We start from the raw sequence: 15,353 nt of genomic DNA, 5'->3' as shown, positions 1-15,353 counted from the left end.
AGTCTATGTCAGCAGTCTAGGTGAGAGGTGTGAGTACAGCTGAATAGGAAAAAGGGGATGGATGCTGCAGGTCTTACAGGTTTGTCAAATAATTGGCTGTGAGGGTTGGAGAGAAAAAGATCAAGCCTGATTCCAAGGTTAGAAGCCTGGGGAGGTGGTGGTGACCTCAGTAGAAATAGAAAAGTTTGAAGAAGGAGAACGGTTAGTGGAAAAAGATGATGAGTTCCATTTTAGATCTAAATAAGTTTAAGATGCCTGCAGGACATCCTGGAAAAGATATGCAACAGACAGTTGCATACAAAGACAGGATGGATACAAAGGATGTAGAGAGTGTAAAGAAGGGAACCCAGGACAGAGCCTTGAAATTTAGGAGAAAGGTGTGAGCAATAATCCCATAAAGAAGACTGAGAAGGAATGATCAGATAGGAGGAGAGGATAGGAAGGATAGGAGAAAGACCAAGAGAAATAAAGGTCATGGAAGGGAAGGGAAGGGTGTCCAAGAGGAGGTAGTGGTCAGCTGTATCAGAAACAATGAGGAAATTCTGAGGTGAGACCATATTGGATTATTAGATTAAAATTTTATGGTGATTGTGGAGAGGAAAAGTTTGGTCAAATGGTGGGGTCATTTTCCAGCTGGCTACAATCCCTTTCTTCCATTAGATCTAGATTTTTGAACTGGCCCACCTTTTTCAACATATCTGCTCTCCAGAAAACATGGTAAGATTAAGATGAGGGATATGAAGATATTTGTCATCACATAGTTCAGTTACTCTTGCCAAAAAATCTCCCATTTTCTCTTCAAGAGTTTCTGTTGTTGTTATTTCAGAATATACATCTAATGCTTTCTTAACATTTTAGGTAATAAAAAATTTACTGAACTCTGCATTAGTTGTATTTTGAACAAGCTCCCATATGCGTGTCAGGCCAAACACAGCATGTCAGACAAAACTAGCTCAGAACTGATCATAGAGTTTATATAATTTTGGATATCCATCAGTACGAATGATCAGAAACTTCAGGAAACTCTCTTAGATGCTTTAGTTCATATTCTTTTAAAAAGCAACTTTAGTCTTATCCCAGATCAAAGCCTGGCTCCTTCTAGCTCCAGGCATCCAAAACACTGCTGCCAAAATCATTTTCTTCAGACACCACTCTGACCATGTCACTTCTCTCCTACAAATATGTCAAAGAAGTCACCTATAGTATTAAATCCAAATTCTTGTCTATGGACTTTAGCGTCTATTAAATATTGCTTGCATCTTGTATGTGGATACTCCCTGTTCTGACTCTTTGGCCCCTGCCAGCACCTCTGTCAGGCACAGTGTGCTCAACTGCCTCCCTCCAATCATTATCAAGCTCTTTTCATACCTTGAAAAATCTCTTCCCTAGTTAATGCTTAGCAGGGTTTTTTCCTTCTATTCTTGAAACCCTTGTTCTGATGAAAACTTCTCCATTTCTTTAAACTTTTTCTGTCTTAAAGAGAACTTGAATTCAGCTTTCATAAACCTCTTAAGAGTACTGCACCTTCCTTTCCACATTGTGGCTTACTTCTCTAACTTTGATAGAGATCCCATTTATAAAATTATTTATCTGTTTTGTCACGCCATTTGTGATAAGTATTATAGTCAAATATCATTTCGATACTTAGGTTGATCTTCATTGACTTTCAGGCTGTAGTCATGGCTCCACAAGTAGTGAACATACAACAGAGGCATTACGTGTAGGACTTGGAAGTGTGGCTGAAATAAGGAATTATCAGACTTCTCCCCAATTAATATAAGGCTGCAATACTAACTGCCCTTAAAACTAAAGTGACCTTTGAAGGTGGGGGTAGAGTGCATGACTTGTAAACCAGTTTTGATTCACTTGTTCTGAATACTAAGAAAAGAAATTAGTATGAGCCTAAAGTTCACAGCACTGACTTTTTCTGATTGTGGGTAAATTGGTACTCAAGAAATACCATCTTCTAATCTCCTGGTTTCTTTTTTTTTCCCCCTAAGTCTGAAGCAGTTCCACCCGCTCCCTCTTTTTTTCGCTCCTTTTTGGTTGCTACCCAAGGGTTTTTCCTCACTTTATAGAGACTGTGTAGGGTTGTAGTAAGTGTTAGTAGTTTAAAGTCTTCATGTCTATTCTAGTGTGTTACTATTCTAGTAGAATTCTTCATTTGTTTTTTTTTTTAATTTCATCAGACCTATTGATTAAAAAATATAGACTGAGACATTCCAGATAAACAAAAGGGGGAAAAGATGGGGGGGTAGCTAATATCAGGTAACAACTGTTTCAAGGGGAAACTCCTATTTTTGACTAAGGAATAGGCATCCAGATGTTAAAGAGACTTGCAGAGTTTAACATAGAATATGAGAATTTTTGTTTAATCTTGGAAATAGATTGTATCTACTGACTGTTGTCTGGTTCAGCCAAATACAGAGACACACGTCTCTAGGAGATTGGCCAGTAGGTGATCAGTTCTTTGGTTATGGTGATCCATGAAGTAGATTAAAATAGCCTCAAAAAGTCTTACCAAATTTGATTTACTGGTAGAAATGAAAGAAGGGATTTTTATTTTTCATTCTGACAAAACAAATAATTTAAAGAAGAATGATACTTAACGTTAAAAATTGAGTATCCATAAAGTGGTTTTTTTTTTTAAAAGAATAGTAGAGGATTTAAACTAACAGTTCTAACTCTAAATGTAAATGAATTTAATTCCTCAATAAAAAGAAGAGGATTACGGAATAGAATAAAAAAAATCTGAATCCCAACAATATTGTCTACGTGAAACATTTAATTTAATGCAAAAAAAAAATGTACAAGAAAGAGAAAAAAGGAAATCATAATGTATTTGAAGGTTTTTTCAAAATGAGCTGACCAATTTTAAATAAACACATACCAAATAATATCAGATAAATTTGTAAAGGAATAGGTTGCAGTAGTTTAAGAACATATAGAAAATAGTGATACATGATTTTCAGTATTCCACTATCACAGTATGACAAATTAAAAAAAAAAGATCAGTGAGAAAATCATTGACGTCTAACAGAGTGTTGAATAAACGGAATTTAATAGATAGCTGCAAAAAACTTAATGATGTAGACGTTTTATTCAGGTTCACATAGTACTTTCACAAAAAGAAAGATACTTGACTACCATCTTGGTAATGTGTCCTGTATTACAAATATATGGTAATAATATTTAGAAGTTTTGTTTTATTTAGTTGAGCTTATCAAGTATCTCCTACTTTTTCAGGTTCTAACACATACGAGGAGGCAGCTGCATACATTCAGTGTCAGTTTGAAGATCTAAACCGAAGAAAAGACACCAAGGAGATCTATACCCACTTCACCTGTGCCACCGACACCAAAAATGTGCAGTTTGTTTTTGATGCTGTTACAGATGTCATCATTAAAAACAACTTAAAGGAATGTGGGCTTTATTAAGTGGAATTCATAAAGGTAAAACTCGAGTGTATGTTCTTCATATCCATACTAGAATAATATTTTGGCCTGCTCTGATAAACCTTCACTGTCTAAAAAATATTCTTTTTCCCCAGGGATTATGGTGTGGACTGTAAGAACCAGACTTCTTTTGCTGCCCCATGGGGCAGCTGTGCAAGCATGAACGGGACCAGGGGAATGACAGCAACATGCAGAATCTTCACATTCTCTAGCACAGTCTTCTGTAATAGGGATCTCTTAATTGACATAACATTTTAAAGTTGGACATTGGAAATGGAGCAGCTCTAAAGTGTGACTTAATCATCACAGCATGAGGGTTTCACAATCTCAGGCACGTACAGCTGGTGTAAATTTGAGGTGCTGCATTCCACAACTTCAATATGTAGCTTATTCTTGTTTCTTTTTCTTTTAACATACCACCACTAGTCCGTTTTTAAAGTTTTTCCATCTAAAAAGTATAACTTTACTAAATTTTATTTCCTTGTTTGCAAAAGAAACTTTATTAAGAAAAATAGTAATAACGAAAAAAAAAAACCAAACACTTAACTATGCACATGATATGACCAGATCATTTTGAAAGTATTCCTCTTAGTAGGAACTCTTTGTTTTTAACTCTTGGGATGGTCAGAATTTGATATGACCACAACTGAAGGTTGTTTTGAGTTCTTGTGACTACGATGGCTTTTTTGAATGAAGCTTGTGTTTCCATCCTATTTCCAAGGACCACAATAATTTCTAAAAGGAAATGATATTGAAGATTTCTGCAGTAGGATTATAGTTCTTTTTTTTTTTTTTAAGCTTGTGGTTGAGGGTTGACCTGGTTTATGCTGATTACCAAATTACTACTTTTCATATTGAGACTGTTGTAGTATGCAAAAACCAGCTTCTTGGGCATAGACACACCCTGGACAGCTGCCCATTAGAGAGACAAATTGCTAAATTCCAAACTGGATGAAAGACTCTGTTGCTACACATCTACTAAATTGACCACTTTGATTCTTGTGTGTTTGTCTTAAGTCAGTGGGGGAGTTTTGTAAAAGGTGCACCTTGTTTTCCATCTACCATGGCCTTTTTTCTGTTGAGAGACATTCAGTCTGTGTTAACAATGCATGCCTTTGCTTTGTCAATTGGTGCCAAATCCCTGTTTGCCATTGTTTTTATTGTAGTAATGTTAACTCTAGTAAACTTGAGTCAGTATCTTCTTTTGCCAAAACTTGCAATTTGGGATTCCCCTCCATCCCCACCTCTATTTTGTCAGTCTATATAGATTTTCATCTGTTATAGTTGTCAGCAGTATTAAAATGGTGAGTAAAGAGTCCAACTTTGCTCCTGATGTACACACGTCCTTCCTGGGAATATCTCTTTCTGTTTATTTTGTCCTTGCCAGCTCTGACTTGGCCAATGTCTGAGAGGGGCTTAATTTAGGTACAGGAGGAACCCCCCTTTCCAACTACTGAGCTCATGCCATAATGATACAAATGATAATCATGTGCCATTTTTCAGATTCACATTCTGGCTGTATGCCGAATCACTACTATGTTTTATTATCACAGGGTAACAGAGTTATAGGTGAAAAAGACTAGAATTGATAGAGTTCAGCCAAACTGGCAGAGGCCCAGAGAGTCTGAGTGACTTGCCCAAAGTCATACAGGTAGTAAGTGACAGAAGCTGGATTTGAACCCAGGTCTTCTGACTCCAAATCTAGCACTCTTTCCACTGCCTAACGACAGGTTCTTCTGTATTACTTATGTGGCAGTTGTTATTAAATACTCTAGAAGAAAAAGAAAACTGGTCTCCATGGTTATGACTGATTGCAAATCAGTAGTTAAAACAGCAGTGCCTTTTAGGGTCAGATTCCTTTGTATCCATTAGCCACATAGCTTTCCTGTAGTAAAAGGGGATGGTGGTCATATAACAGTGCTTTGGAGATAAAAACCTACAACAGCATATTCTTGGCACTTTAGCACTTGGTTATGTAGCCTTATATTTTTCAGGTTGAAAAATTTAACTATGGTTGGTATCAAATGATATTATTTAGTAATGGTCTCTTAAAAATAAGATTTGTAGCTACAGCAGGTGACTGGTCTCCTCAGTAAATAGGCCCTTGTCAGTGCTGGACCTATCAAGCCAACAGGCTGTGTACTAAACTTTGGGAGCTCACAGTCTAATGAGAGACAACACACAAACAAAATACACGTAAAAGAAATTGGGGATGCTCTCTGGTGAAAGGCACTGATACTAGGGAGATCAAGAAGACATCTTATAAAAGGTGGGGTTTCAGCTGAGACAGAAAGCCAGGGAATCCAGGAGGTGGAGAGAATTCTAGGCCTCAAGGATGGCCAGGGAAGAGGCACTGGAGTTAGGAGGTGGATGCTAGTGTCACGGGATCCTGGAGAATGTGGAAGCAAACAGAACTAAGAAAGGTAGGAAGCTGTTAAGTGGCGAAAGACCATGAGCCAAACGGAGGATTTTATATTTGATCCTGGAGGTGCTAATGGAGCCAGTAGAGCTTATTGGGGGTGGGGGGAGACATATGGTCAGACCTGTGCTTTAGGAAGATTACTTTGATGGTTGAGTTGGGGGGTGGACTAGAGTGGAGAGAGACTGGAAGCAGGGAGAGCATTCAGAAAGTAATCATCACAATACTCCAGATGCGAGGTGATGAGGGGCCTGCACCAACATAGTGGCAGTGACAGAGGAGAAAAGAGGGTGTATATGAGAGATACGGCAAAGGTAGAATCAATAGGCCTTGGCAGAAGATTGGATGTGGAGGGTGAGAGAGGGTGGATTCCAAGATGACACCAAGGTTTCTAGTGTGAGGGACTGGGAAGATGGTGGTCCCCTTGATGGTAATAAGGAAGTTGGGAGGAAAGGGCTTGAGGGAAAAGATGATGAAGGAAGTTTTGATCAAACACGTTGAGTTTAAAATGTCTATGGTATATCCAGTTTGAGATGTGAGGCTGGAGGTTAGGGGAACTGGGTAGGTAGACCCAAGAATCATTTGCATAGAGATGATAATTGAATCCACGAGAGCTGATGCGATCATCAAGTGAAACAGTAGAGAGGGAGAAGAGAAGAGGCCTTGGGCAACCTCAAGGGGACACCCACCTTAGCAGCATGAACTGGATGAAGATCAGCAACTGGAGGTAAGGGATTGACAGTGCTGAAGACTGCGGAACTGTCAAGACCTGAGGACTGGGAAAAGGCCGCCCGGTTTGGCAACTAAGAGGTCGCTGCTGACTCTGGAGAGGGCCGCTTGAATGGAATTATCGGGAAGCCAGACTGCAGAGAGGTAGGAAGAGAGTGAGAGGAGAGTAAGTGGAGACATCATCTGTAGGCGGCCTTGAGGAGTTTAGCCAAAATGAAAGAAGAGAGTTTCCCTTACCGTATTGTAAAACATAGGAACTAACAGAATACCTTCAGTTATTCTACTTGTAATCGTAATGTACATCGCTAAAATGACCGGTAACCAAAAATACCTGTTTTTTTTGTATTTTCATTTGATTGTGGCTCTTTGATATTCTGGGGGTGTGCCTTTTGTAGGAAGGCTTTTTGCACATACTCCTTCAGGGTAAAGAGAAGTAATTTTAAGTGATTAGGATTAAAAGTGCTTTCTTCAGGTCCTAGCCAGAATATGTGGAAGGAATTTCCTGCCTACTAAAATGGATGAATTTCAGAGGGATAACTCATAATGGAAGTGATATCCTAAAATAAAGTAGGCTACCTAGGTTTCCGGAGAGAATCTGAAGATTTAGCAAGGATGATCTTGGTATTAGAGCAGTTAGGTTCAAGTGCCTAATAAGTTAACCATAGAAGTTAGGAAAATGAGTGTTCATTAAATCAGGAACTTTTTCTATATGCCGTTACAGGAACAACTTCAATAATTTTGTCGTTGGCAGACGTCCACAGCATTTTTGATCCCATCTCCCACTCCCCACACTGTCAAAACAAAAGCTTTGGGCAGAACTATAACTAGAAATTTTTGCACCTGGAGCAAGAGGCAGAAGTGGAGGGTTGATGTTGGTGAAGAAGGACTGACCATGGACAGATACCTTAGGATACAGGCATGAGACCCTCTGCAGATCATCAGTTAGCTTCGAATCCAATCTAGCGATAATATTCTGTACCTGCTGTGTAGGAGAATGAAAAGCAGTCCCTGCCCACAAGGAACTTTGGTTCTGCTGGTGTAGACAGTTAAAATACATGCATAGGAGGAAAATGTCCTGACAGGGAAATGAGGAGAGGCTTCCCAAAGGAGATAGCACATGAGCTGAGCTGTGAAGGAAGACAATCATCCTGAGAGGAGAAGATGAGAAAGAAGTTACGTTCCAAATGCAGAGGACAAGGGTGTCAAGACAGATGAGGGAGTGTCAGATCAAGTTCAAAGGACAAATAAGCCAGATTGACTGGAATATGAAGTATATAAAGGAAAGTCATAAGAAATGTTTTCTTGTTTTATTTCAGCATGCCTATCTCCTTGATAAAAGGTTTAGCAGGCTTCAGAATAAGCAGGGATTTACTTCTGGGTGGATGGTATTAGAGATTGAGGCAGACTGGTTCAAGCCTTCCCAGAAACTTAGAGAAGAGAATTAACAGTTTAATGATGGAAAGGTAGTCTAGAGACAGATTGTGGAGGGCTTTAAAGGCCAGACAAAGGAGTTTTTATTTTATCCTAACACTTCTTAAGTAGAGGTGTGACATGGTGTGACTTGTGCTTTAGGATGATTGTGTAGAGGAGAGCTTAGAGAAAGAAAAGCCTGGAATCTGTTGGTTGCAGAAGTCCAGGCAAGAGGCAGTGAGGGGTCAGTTAGGTGGCGCAGTGGATAGAGCACTGGCCCTGAAGTCAGATGGACCTGAGTTCAAATGTGGCCTCAGACCAAACACTTGACACTTAGCTGTGTGACCCTGGGCAAGTCACTTAACCCCAACTGCCAAAAAAAAAAAAAGGCAATGAGGGCATGAAATAATAGGGTGGTGGCTGTGGTGAGTGGAAAGAAGGGTACAGATGGTGAGAGATACTGTGCTGGTAAAACTTAGAGGATTTGATATTTGTGGGAGGGGTCAATGAGGAAGAGGGAGAAATAGGGAAGTTTGGAGGGTTGGGTTTGGGGGGAGAGATAATGAATTCTATTTAAATGTGGAGTTTGAGATCCCTATGAGACATCCAGTTGGAGATGTCCAGCAGACAATTGGTGGTGTGGGATGACCTCAGAAGAAGAAAAAAGGTCATAGCTAATAAGGAAGGACATAGACTGAGCCGACAAAGAAGAATGAGGAAAAGTGGTCAGTCAGGGGAACCAAGTGAGAGCAATTTCATAGGAAAGCCAAGGGAAAAGATGGTAGAAAGGTGAGATTGGTGAACAGTATCAAAACACCCTGTAAATAGGTCAAGAAAGGTAAATGAGAAAAAAAGCGATCAGAGCAGTTTGAAAAACCATTGGCAGCTAGGTGGTGCAGTGGATAGAGCACTGGACGTGGAGGCAGGAAGACCCGAGTTCAGATTAGACACTAGTGGTGTGATCTTGAGTGAGCTTCATAGCTGCTGTTTGCCTCTGCTCAGCTGTAGAATGGGTATGATAATAGCACCTACCTCCCAGGGTGGTGGTGAGGATCAAATGAAATGTATGTAAAGTGCTTTTAAACTTAAAGTGATATATAAATGCTAGTTATTATTATCATCTAGCTAGGAAGGAGCAGTTTCAATTAAGTAGTGAGGTCGGAAGCCAGATTGCTAGGGAATGGGAAGTGAATTGGAGAAGAGGAAGTAAACACATGAAGTCCAGACAGCTTTTTCTAGGAATTTGGATGTGAACAGGAGAGCTGTTTTAATTATTCCTGCCAACTAGACTAGCTTGGCCATGGGGTCCAGGGTGACAGATCTGACACCCTTCCCCACCCTCCTCTTCCTTTAACCATCCCTATTGGCCAGTAAGGACAACCCACTGGAAGTCCTCTCCCCTATACCTGCCAATGGTAGGTAAAGCGAAGCCCCCAGCATGGGATGGCAAAAGGCCGGAACCCTTCACAAAGCACAAAGTCTGTTAGATTAAGAGTTTACTGGCTGACTTGACCCCCCGGCCGGATACATGGTGGAGTAAATTTGTCCACAGAGAGTGTGTTTATGTATGTGACAGAAGGGAGTGCCATGGCCTTCCAGGGATAGACTTTCCCTCCCTGTCCTCTCCCCAGACTGTACCTCCCCCACTGCCCTGTTACTAGGACCTTAATCCACACTAGATTCCAATATAGTCCAACAACAGGGACTTTGTGTTTTCTTGTTTATTTCAGTTTATTTACCTGATAAATTTGTCTTCAGCCAAAGGTTAGCAGGCTTCAGAATAAGTAGGGATAGTACTTCTTACAGGAGTGGGGCCAGCCTGGTTCAAGCATTCCTGGACACAAGAGGGTTAACTATTTAATAATTAAAAATTACTTAGACTTAAAAAGGATCTCAAAGGTCATTTAATCCAGTCCATACCAGAACAAGAATCCCCTTCTACAGCATCCCCTGTGAGTGGTCAGCATCTATTTAAAAACCTCTGTTTCCTTTTATGGGTAACCTACTGCCTCTTGAGGCAGCTCATCCTATTTTTGAACAAGTAGAGTTCTTTGGAAGTTACTCTAGTTGTGTTAGTGTATCCATTCTTGTTTGTTGTCAAAATATGCTTCTCAGCAATTTTGACCCATTGGTTCTAGTTCTGCCCCCTCGAGCCACACTGAATAAACTGAACGCACCAATCACATTCCCTACGATCTCTTCCCCAAACTAGATATGCCCAGCTCCTCAGGTGACGTGGTTTTGAGTCTGTTGACCATCTTGGTTGTCCTAATTTGCCCTTATAGCTTGTTGATGTCTCTTAAAATTGTGGCCTCCAGAACTGCTTTGACTGATATAGTATGACCAGCACAGAATACAATGGGATTGCTTATTTCCATGAATGAGTTATGATTGCCTAGCCCAGGTCTATCAACTCTTGAATCAATAAATGTTTTTGGACATTCATTGCATGTAAGGCATCATAGTATAGGCATATTTGTGACTTAGCATATAGACTGGAAGCTCCTTGAGATGATGAGCTATTTTCAGTTTTGTTACTATATCCATAAGCACGTAACAGTACATAGGCGCTTGACAGATGCTTGTGGAGTAGAATCCTGTACAGTCACATAAAACAAAATTCAGACACCTACGTTTTCTTTCTAAAATGTAGTTTGCTCAGACTTTTATCCTTTTCAAGTTTATTCCCAATCTGTTTTCTCTTGGAGAGCAATTAATTCTCTCTGTCCTTACACTGGCTGTGTAAGAGTTATTAAAGGAGATCACTAGAGGCCAATGAAATATGCCAGTAACTAAAGGGTAGCTAGGAGGGCATCAAAAAGAACTTTATAAGGCAACTAATTCCCTCAGAATTCACTAACAAATAAGCTCCTGCTTCCGGTTTGTAGAGATATATGCTTGATGCTTTTCTCCCACCAAAAAAATTAATGTGGAACCAGTTAGTGAAAAGTGCCTGCTTTTTTCTTTCTAAAATGCAGCATTCTTCCATACTTAGAGCAGGTAGGTGGTGGAGTGGATACGGTGCGGAACCTGGAATTAGGAAGTTGTTTTTCAGTCTTGTCCATCTCTTTGTGACCCCATTTGGGGTCTTCTTAGCAAAGATACTGGAATGGTTTGCTGTTTCCTTCTCCAGTGTGTCCCTATTTTACAGGTGAGGAACTGAGACAAACGGGTTAAATGACTTGCCCAGGGTCACACAGCTAGTAATTGTCTGAGGCTGGATGTGAACTGGGAGCTTCCCTGACTTCAGGCCCAGTGCTCTTTCCGCTGTACCACCTAGACTTGAGTTAACATATTGGCCCAGAGGCTTATTAGCTGTGTGACCCTGGCCCAAGTCACTTAACTCCTGTTTACCTCAATTTCCTCATCTATAAAGTGGCATGATAATACCACCTACCTCCCAGGGTCATTGTGAATATCAAATGAAACAGTAATTGTAAAGCTTAGCACAGTGCCTGGCACGTAGTAAGTAAGCACTATGCAAATGTTAGCTATTATTTTTATTTTAGAATAATACTACTTAAAAAGAAAAATAAACAAGAAACTTAAAAAAACTCAGTGTTACTAATTTTTTTTTTTGGATTAATGTGCTATTCAGTAGAAGCTATATGAGAGTAAAAGCCAATATCATGATAAACTGAAAAGATCAAAGAAAATCCGCAGAATCACTGAGAAGATAAAGGGGGGTTGCTGTCCTCTGGCAATGTTGCTTCCATGTTCTGTCTGCCGTTCCTTTATTTTTGTCTTCAGTAGAAGGGGATGGTATGGATGAGGGAGGGGAACTGGTTATAAAGGACTTTGCAAATCCTGATGTTTACTTTTTTTTTGTCTTTCTGAAAACTAGTGGGATCAGCAAAAGGGATAAAAATAACTCAATTATGTAATACTTTCCATACACTATCACTTGAAGCTCATAACAATCTTGTGATTGTCCTGTGATAGATAGGACATTTCTTATTGTCCCCATTTTACAGAAAGACAGGGTTAGAGAAGTTATGACTTGCCCACGGTCATATAGCTAGCCAATGCCAGTGCTGAATTTGAATTTAAGTGGCATCTGTGCTGTTTCTTACATCTGACATGTATTTCTTAGATACAGCTCACCCCAATGCTTGGGGCAGGTCATTTCTGTAATTTAGAAGGCTCCTAAACTGGAAGGAGTCTCGTTGGTTTGGCAGGTACATTTTAGTTTCTCATCCCAGTGATCTTCAGTTCTCTTGTTCATCCTTTATTAGGGCCAAATACTTGATCACCTTGAGTACTGGGGAGATCTCCATGCCGCCCTCTGACCTTTTCAGCCTTTCATAGTTACGGAGTCTTAGAATCAGGATCACAGACTTAGGTCTTGAAGAGGCCTTAGAGGACCTTCGAGTTCAGACCTCTTGTTTACAGGTCAGTAAACCAAGGCAGATAGAGGGTAAGTGACTTGCCCAGAGTCATATAGCAAGTAACTCTCTGAAGCAGGATTTGAATTTAGGTCTTCCTGACTCCAACTCTAGCACTCTATCCACTACTCCACCAAGCTCCTGAGACCTCTCCTTAGTCCAAGAGTTAATCTGTTTCTGATCAGTCCAAATAATTAAAATATGTCAAGTTGTAGGGCCTTTTTTCTCCTCTTATCATACCACAAGTAGAAGACTAAAATGGAATTCTGCTTGTGCATTGTTATTCTACTTTTTTGACTTAAGTGGGACAGAGAAAGTTGTTTTAGATTTAAATCCAATTCTTGCTTATCTTCAATTGGCTTAAGGGGCCAGTAAATCTCTCTCCCCGGCCTCCTGTTTATTTGTCTACCCAGAAAACCTCTTTGCCCTCTCAACCAGGCTGGACTACAAGAATGCAGATTTAGACATGCTGGAGATTCAAGGTCCAACACTGAAGCAATGCTGTGATCAGCTCTGGCAGTGAGGCAAGTAGAGCAGGAAAGGTAAGGCAGGAGCTCATCCTTGCCCTGTTAGTACTTCATCCACCACGATTAGCACACTTTGAACTGCAGCACACCCCCAGTGTTCTCAGTCGTGTCTATTCTGTCCACAGTATCTAGTAAGGAAAACTGATTCCGGGGTTTTGGTGGATTTCACGTCAAGAGTAAGGATTATTACAGGTCAAGAGTTTCTTGTCTGTTGTTTAAGATTCTTGATTTTCATTTCCTGCTCTCTTAACCAGAAAACCACAGAGTAGTATTTCTGATATTTTGAGACACTTTGGTATAAAGATTTAAGCTTCAGTTTTGCTTACATATAGTTTATTGTTCTCAAAAGCATTAAACGTCTCTGTGCTTGGTACTCTAAAGGTTAGCTTAGTTATGATTCTTGCACTTAAGAGAGTGTCATGATGTAATATGAATGGAGCATAGATTGAAGTGGAAGGGACCTCAGAGGTCATCCAGTTCAATCCTCTCATTTTTTGATGAGAAAATAGGTATGAGAAAGGTAAGTGACCTGTCCAGGGTCATATAGGTGGTTAATGGCAGAACTTGGATTTGAACTCTGGTCTTTTTTCCAAATTTGACTGTTTTCTACTACCCCAGCCTGCTGCCACATCAGTAGTGATACGAGTTGTTAAGGACACAAAGAAACCTAAATATTTTTATACTTTAAATTGCATACTCCTTTTTGAGATTTGATCAGGAAGGGTCTCAGAACAGCTGTGTTAAACTTCCAGCGTGTATGTGAAAGTGTGCATGTGTGTGTGTTTAAAAGTCACAGTAATCAAAAAATAAGCTAGAATTTCATGGAAATTGGGAAAACTAAGAGCTTACTTTGAGTGAGTTTGGGTTGGAGGTCTGTACAAGTATGGGTGTCTCAAAGGTTGTAAAAAAGTCTGAGCATTTTTTTCACTTAATTCTGTGGTGATTCTGCTCACAAATATCTTTTTTGGGAAATGGAAAAAGGAAAAGACCATTAAATATACAAAAATTTTAACAACTATAAATTTATTTTTCAGTGAATCTTAGGCTCATATGACTCCATAGTATCCGTATTGGTAGTAGCAGACAAAGTGTGAATGTGTGTTTCTGGCGAGGGGCAGGTTTTCATCTTAATCAACGCTTTCCTTTATATCCTAAATCTTGGCTGCCAAGAACATTCCTTACTGGTATTTGCAGTTGCTAAATCTGGATGGTACTTAAACACCTCCTGTCGTGTTATTTCCAAGGTTTCTTCTCCTCCTCCATCCCCCCCATGGAGTTCAAGGGAGCAGTTTCCTTGACCTGACTGGGGATATGACTTGTTTGCAATCAACATTATGTGGGCATTATTACAGAGATTTCTGTTGCCTAAATCAGCACTTTCTGCCTTTTTGTTCTCTAGGAACATGCAGTAGTTGAAATGAAAGTTTTTCGTGATTGGTATATGAAAAGCTAGAACATAAAGGTACACTTTCTTCTCAAGTTCTGAAGAGAGCTGGGAATGTAGAGTGGGAAACCCCAGAAACTATCCATTGTTCTACAGAGTGACAAAAAGACCCGGGTTTGAGTATCAGCTCTGTCATTTGCCAGCAATGGGCAAGCTACTTAGATTCTTTGCCTAGTTTTTCTCATTTGTAAAATAAGGAAGGTTGCACTTAGATGAGCTCTAAGGTCCCTTTTAGCTCTAACACATATAATTCTCTGGTTTCATTTCTGCTGAAACCAAAATCAGCTTCTCTCGAATGCTCATGTATTTTGCATAACTGGAAAAATAATGGTCAAGAGTTCAAAGCCACTGAATATACGAGACGTGTGTGAGAGGTAAAGGGTATCGTCTATGGGTAGCTTTGATCTTTGTGGTTCTAGACCTTTCCTAGGGTACTATCTAACCTTTTGCTTGCTATATGGCTCTTTGGATGAGTCTCCTTTCATTGTTTTCACTACAATATTCAACAACAATATTTAAACAACCATTATGTACCTAAAAAACCAGTGTTATGTAGTGGATAGAGGATCTGGATTCTGGTCCCACCTCTTAACATTCTGATTCTGCAACCATGAGCAAATCATCCTCTCATTGTTCCAGATAACTGACTGTAAGTTGTTGCTGTGTACTGGAAAGAATTCACATACCCAAAGCTTCCTTCTTACATGTCTGAACCCACTCTTCCTTGCCCCCCAAAAAGTATAGAAAATGCCAAGGTTCTTGGCTGCTGATGTAGTCATTTCCATTTCCTCAGCCCATTTAGAATGAATGTAACTTTTGGACTAGTTGGTGTGCTTGCCTTAGTGTTTTATTAAAAAAAAAAAAATGGGAACCACAGCTTCACATCACACTTTCCCAAGTGTGACTTAAAAAAAAAAAATCACATAATTTCTTAGTGGATGCCTTGAAAGCTAATAGATTTGCAAAACTTGACTGAGGGCTTGG

The 15,353-nt window shown here is 39.9% G+C and overlaps 1 protein-coding gene across 1 annotated transcript in view; it reads left to right on the top strand.

Moving 5' to 3' along the window:
* Window positions 1-4,800, top strand: part of GNAI3 (G protein subunit alpha i3) — a 53,134-nt gene extending 48,334 nt beyond the window's left edge. Inside the window, exons 8-9 of the mRNA XM_027856725.1 lie at window positions 3,247-3,452; window positions 3,551-4,800. Coding sequence (XP_027712526.1) covers window positions 3,247-3,437 — 191 coding nt within the window. The 3' untranslated portion in view covers window positions 3,438-3,452; window positions 3,551-4,800. The remainder of the gene's footprint in view (window positions 1-3,246; window positions 3,453-3,550) is intronic.
* Window positions 4,801-15,353: the final 10,553 nt, after the last annotated feature.

This window comes from Vombatus ursinus, unplaced genomic scaffold (genome assembly GCF_900497805.2).
Source record: "Vombatus ursinus unplaced genomic scaffold, bare-nosed wombat genome assembly UNPS02011613.1, whole genome shotgun sequence".
Classification (NCBI taxonomy): Eukaryota; Metazoa; Chordata; class Mammalia; order Diprotodontia; family Vombatidae; genus Vombatus; species Vombatus ursinus.
This window is presented reverse-complemented; position numbering and strand designations above follow the sequence as displayed.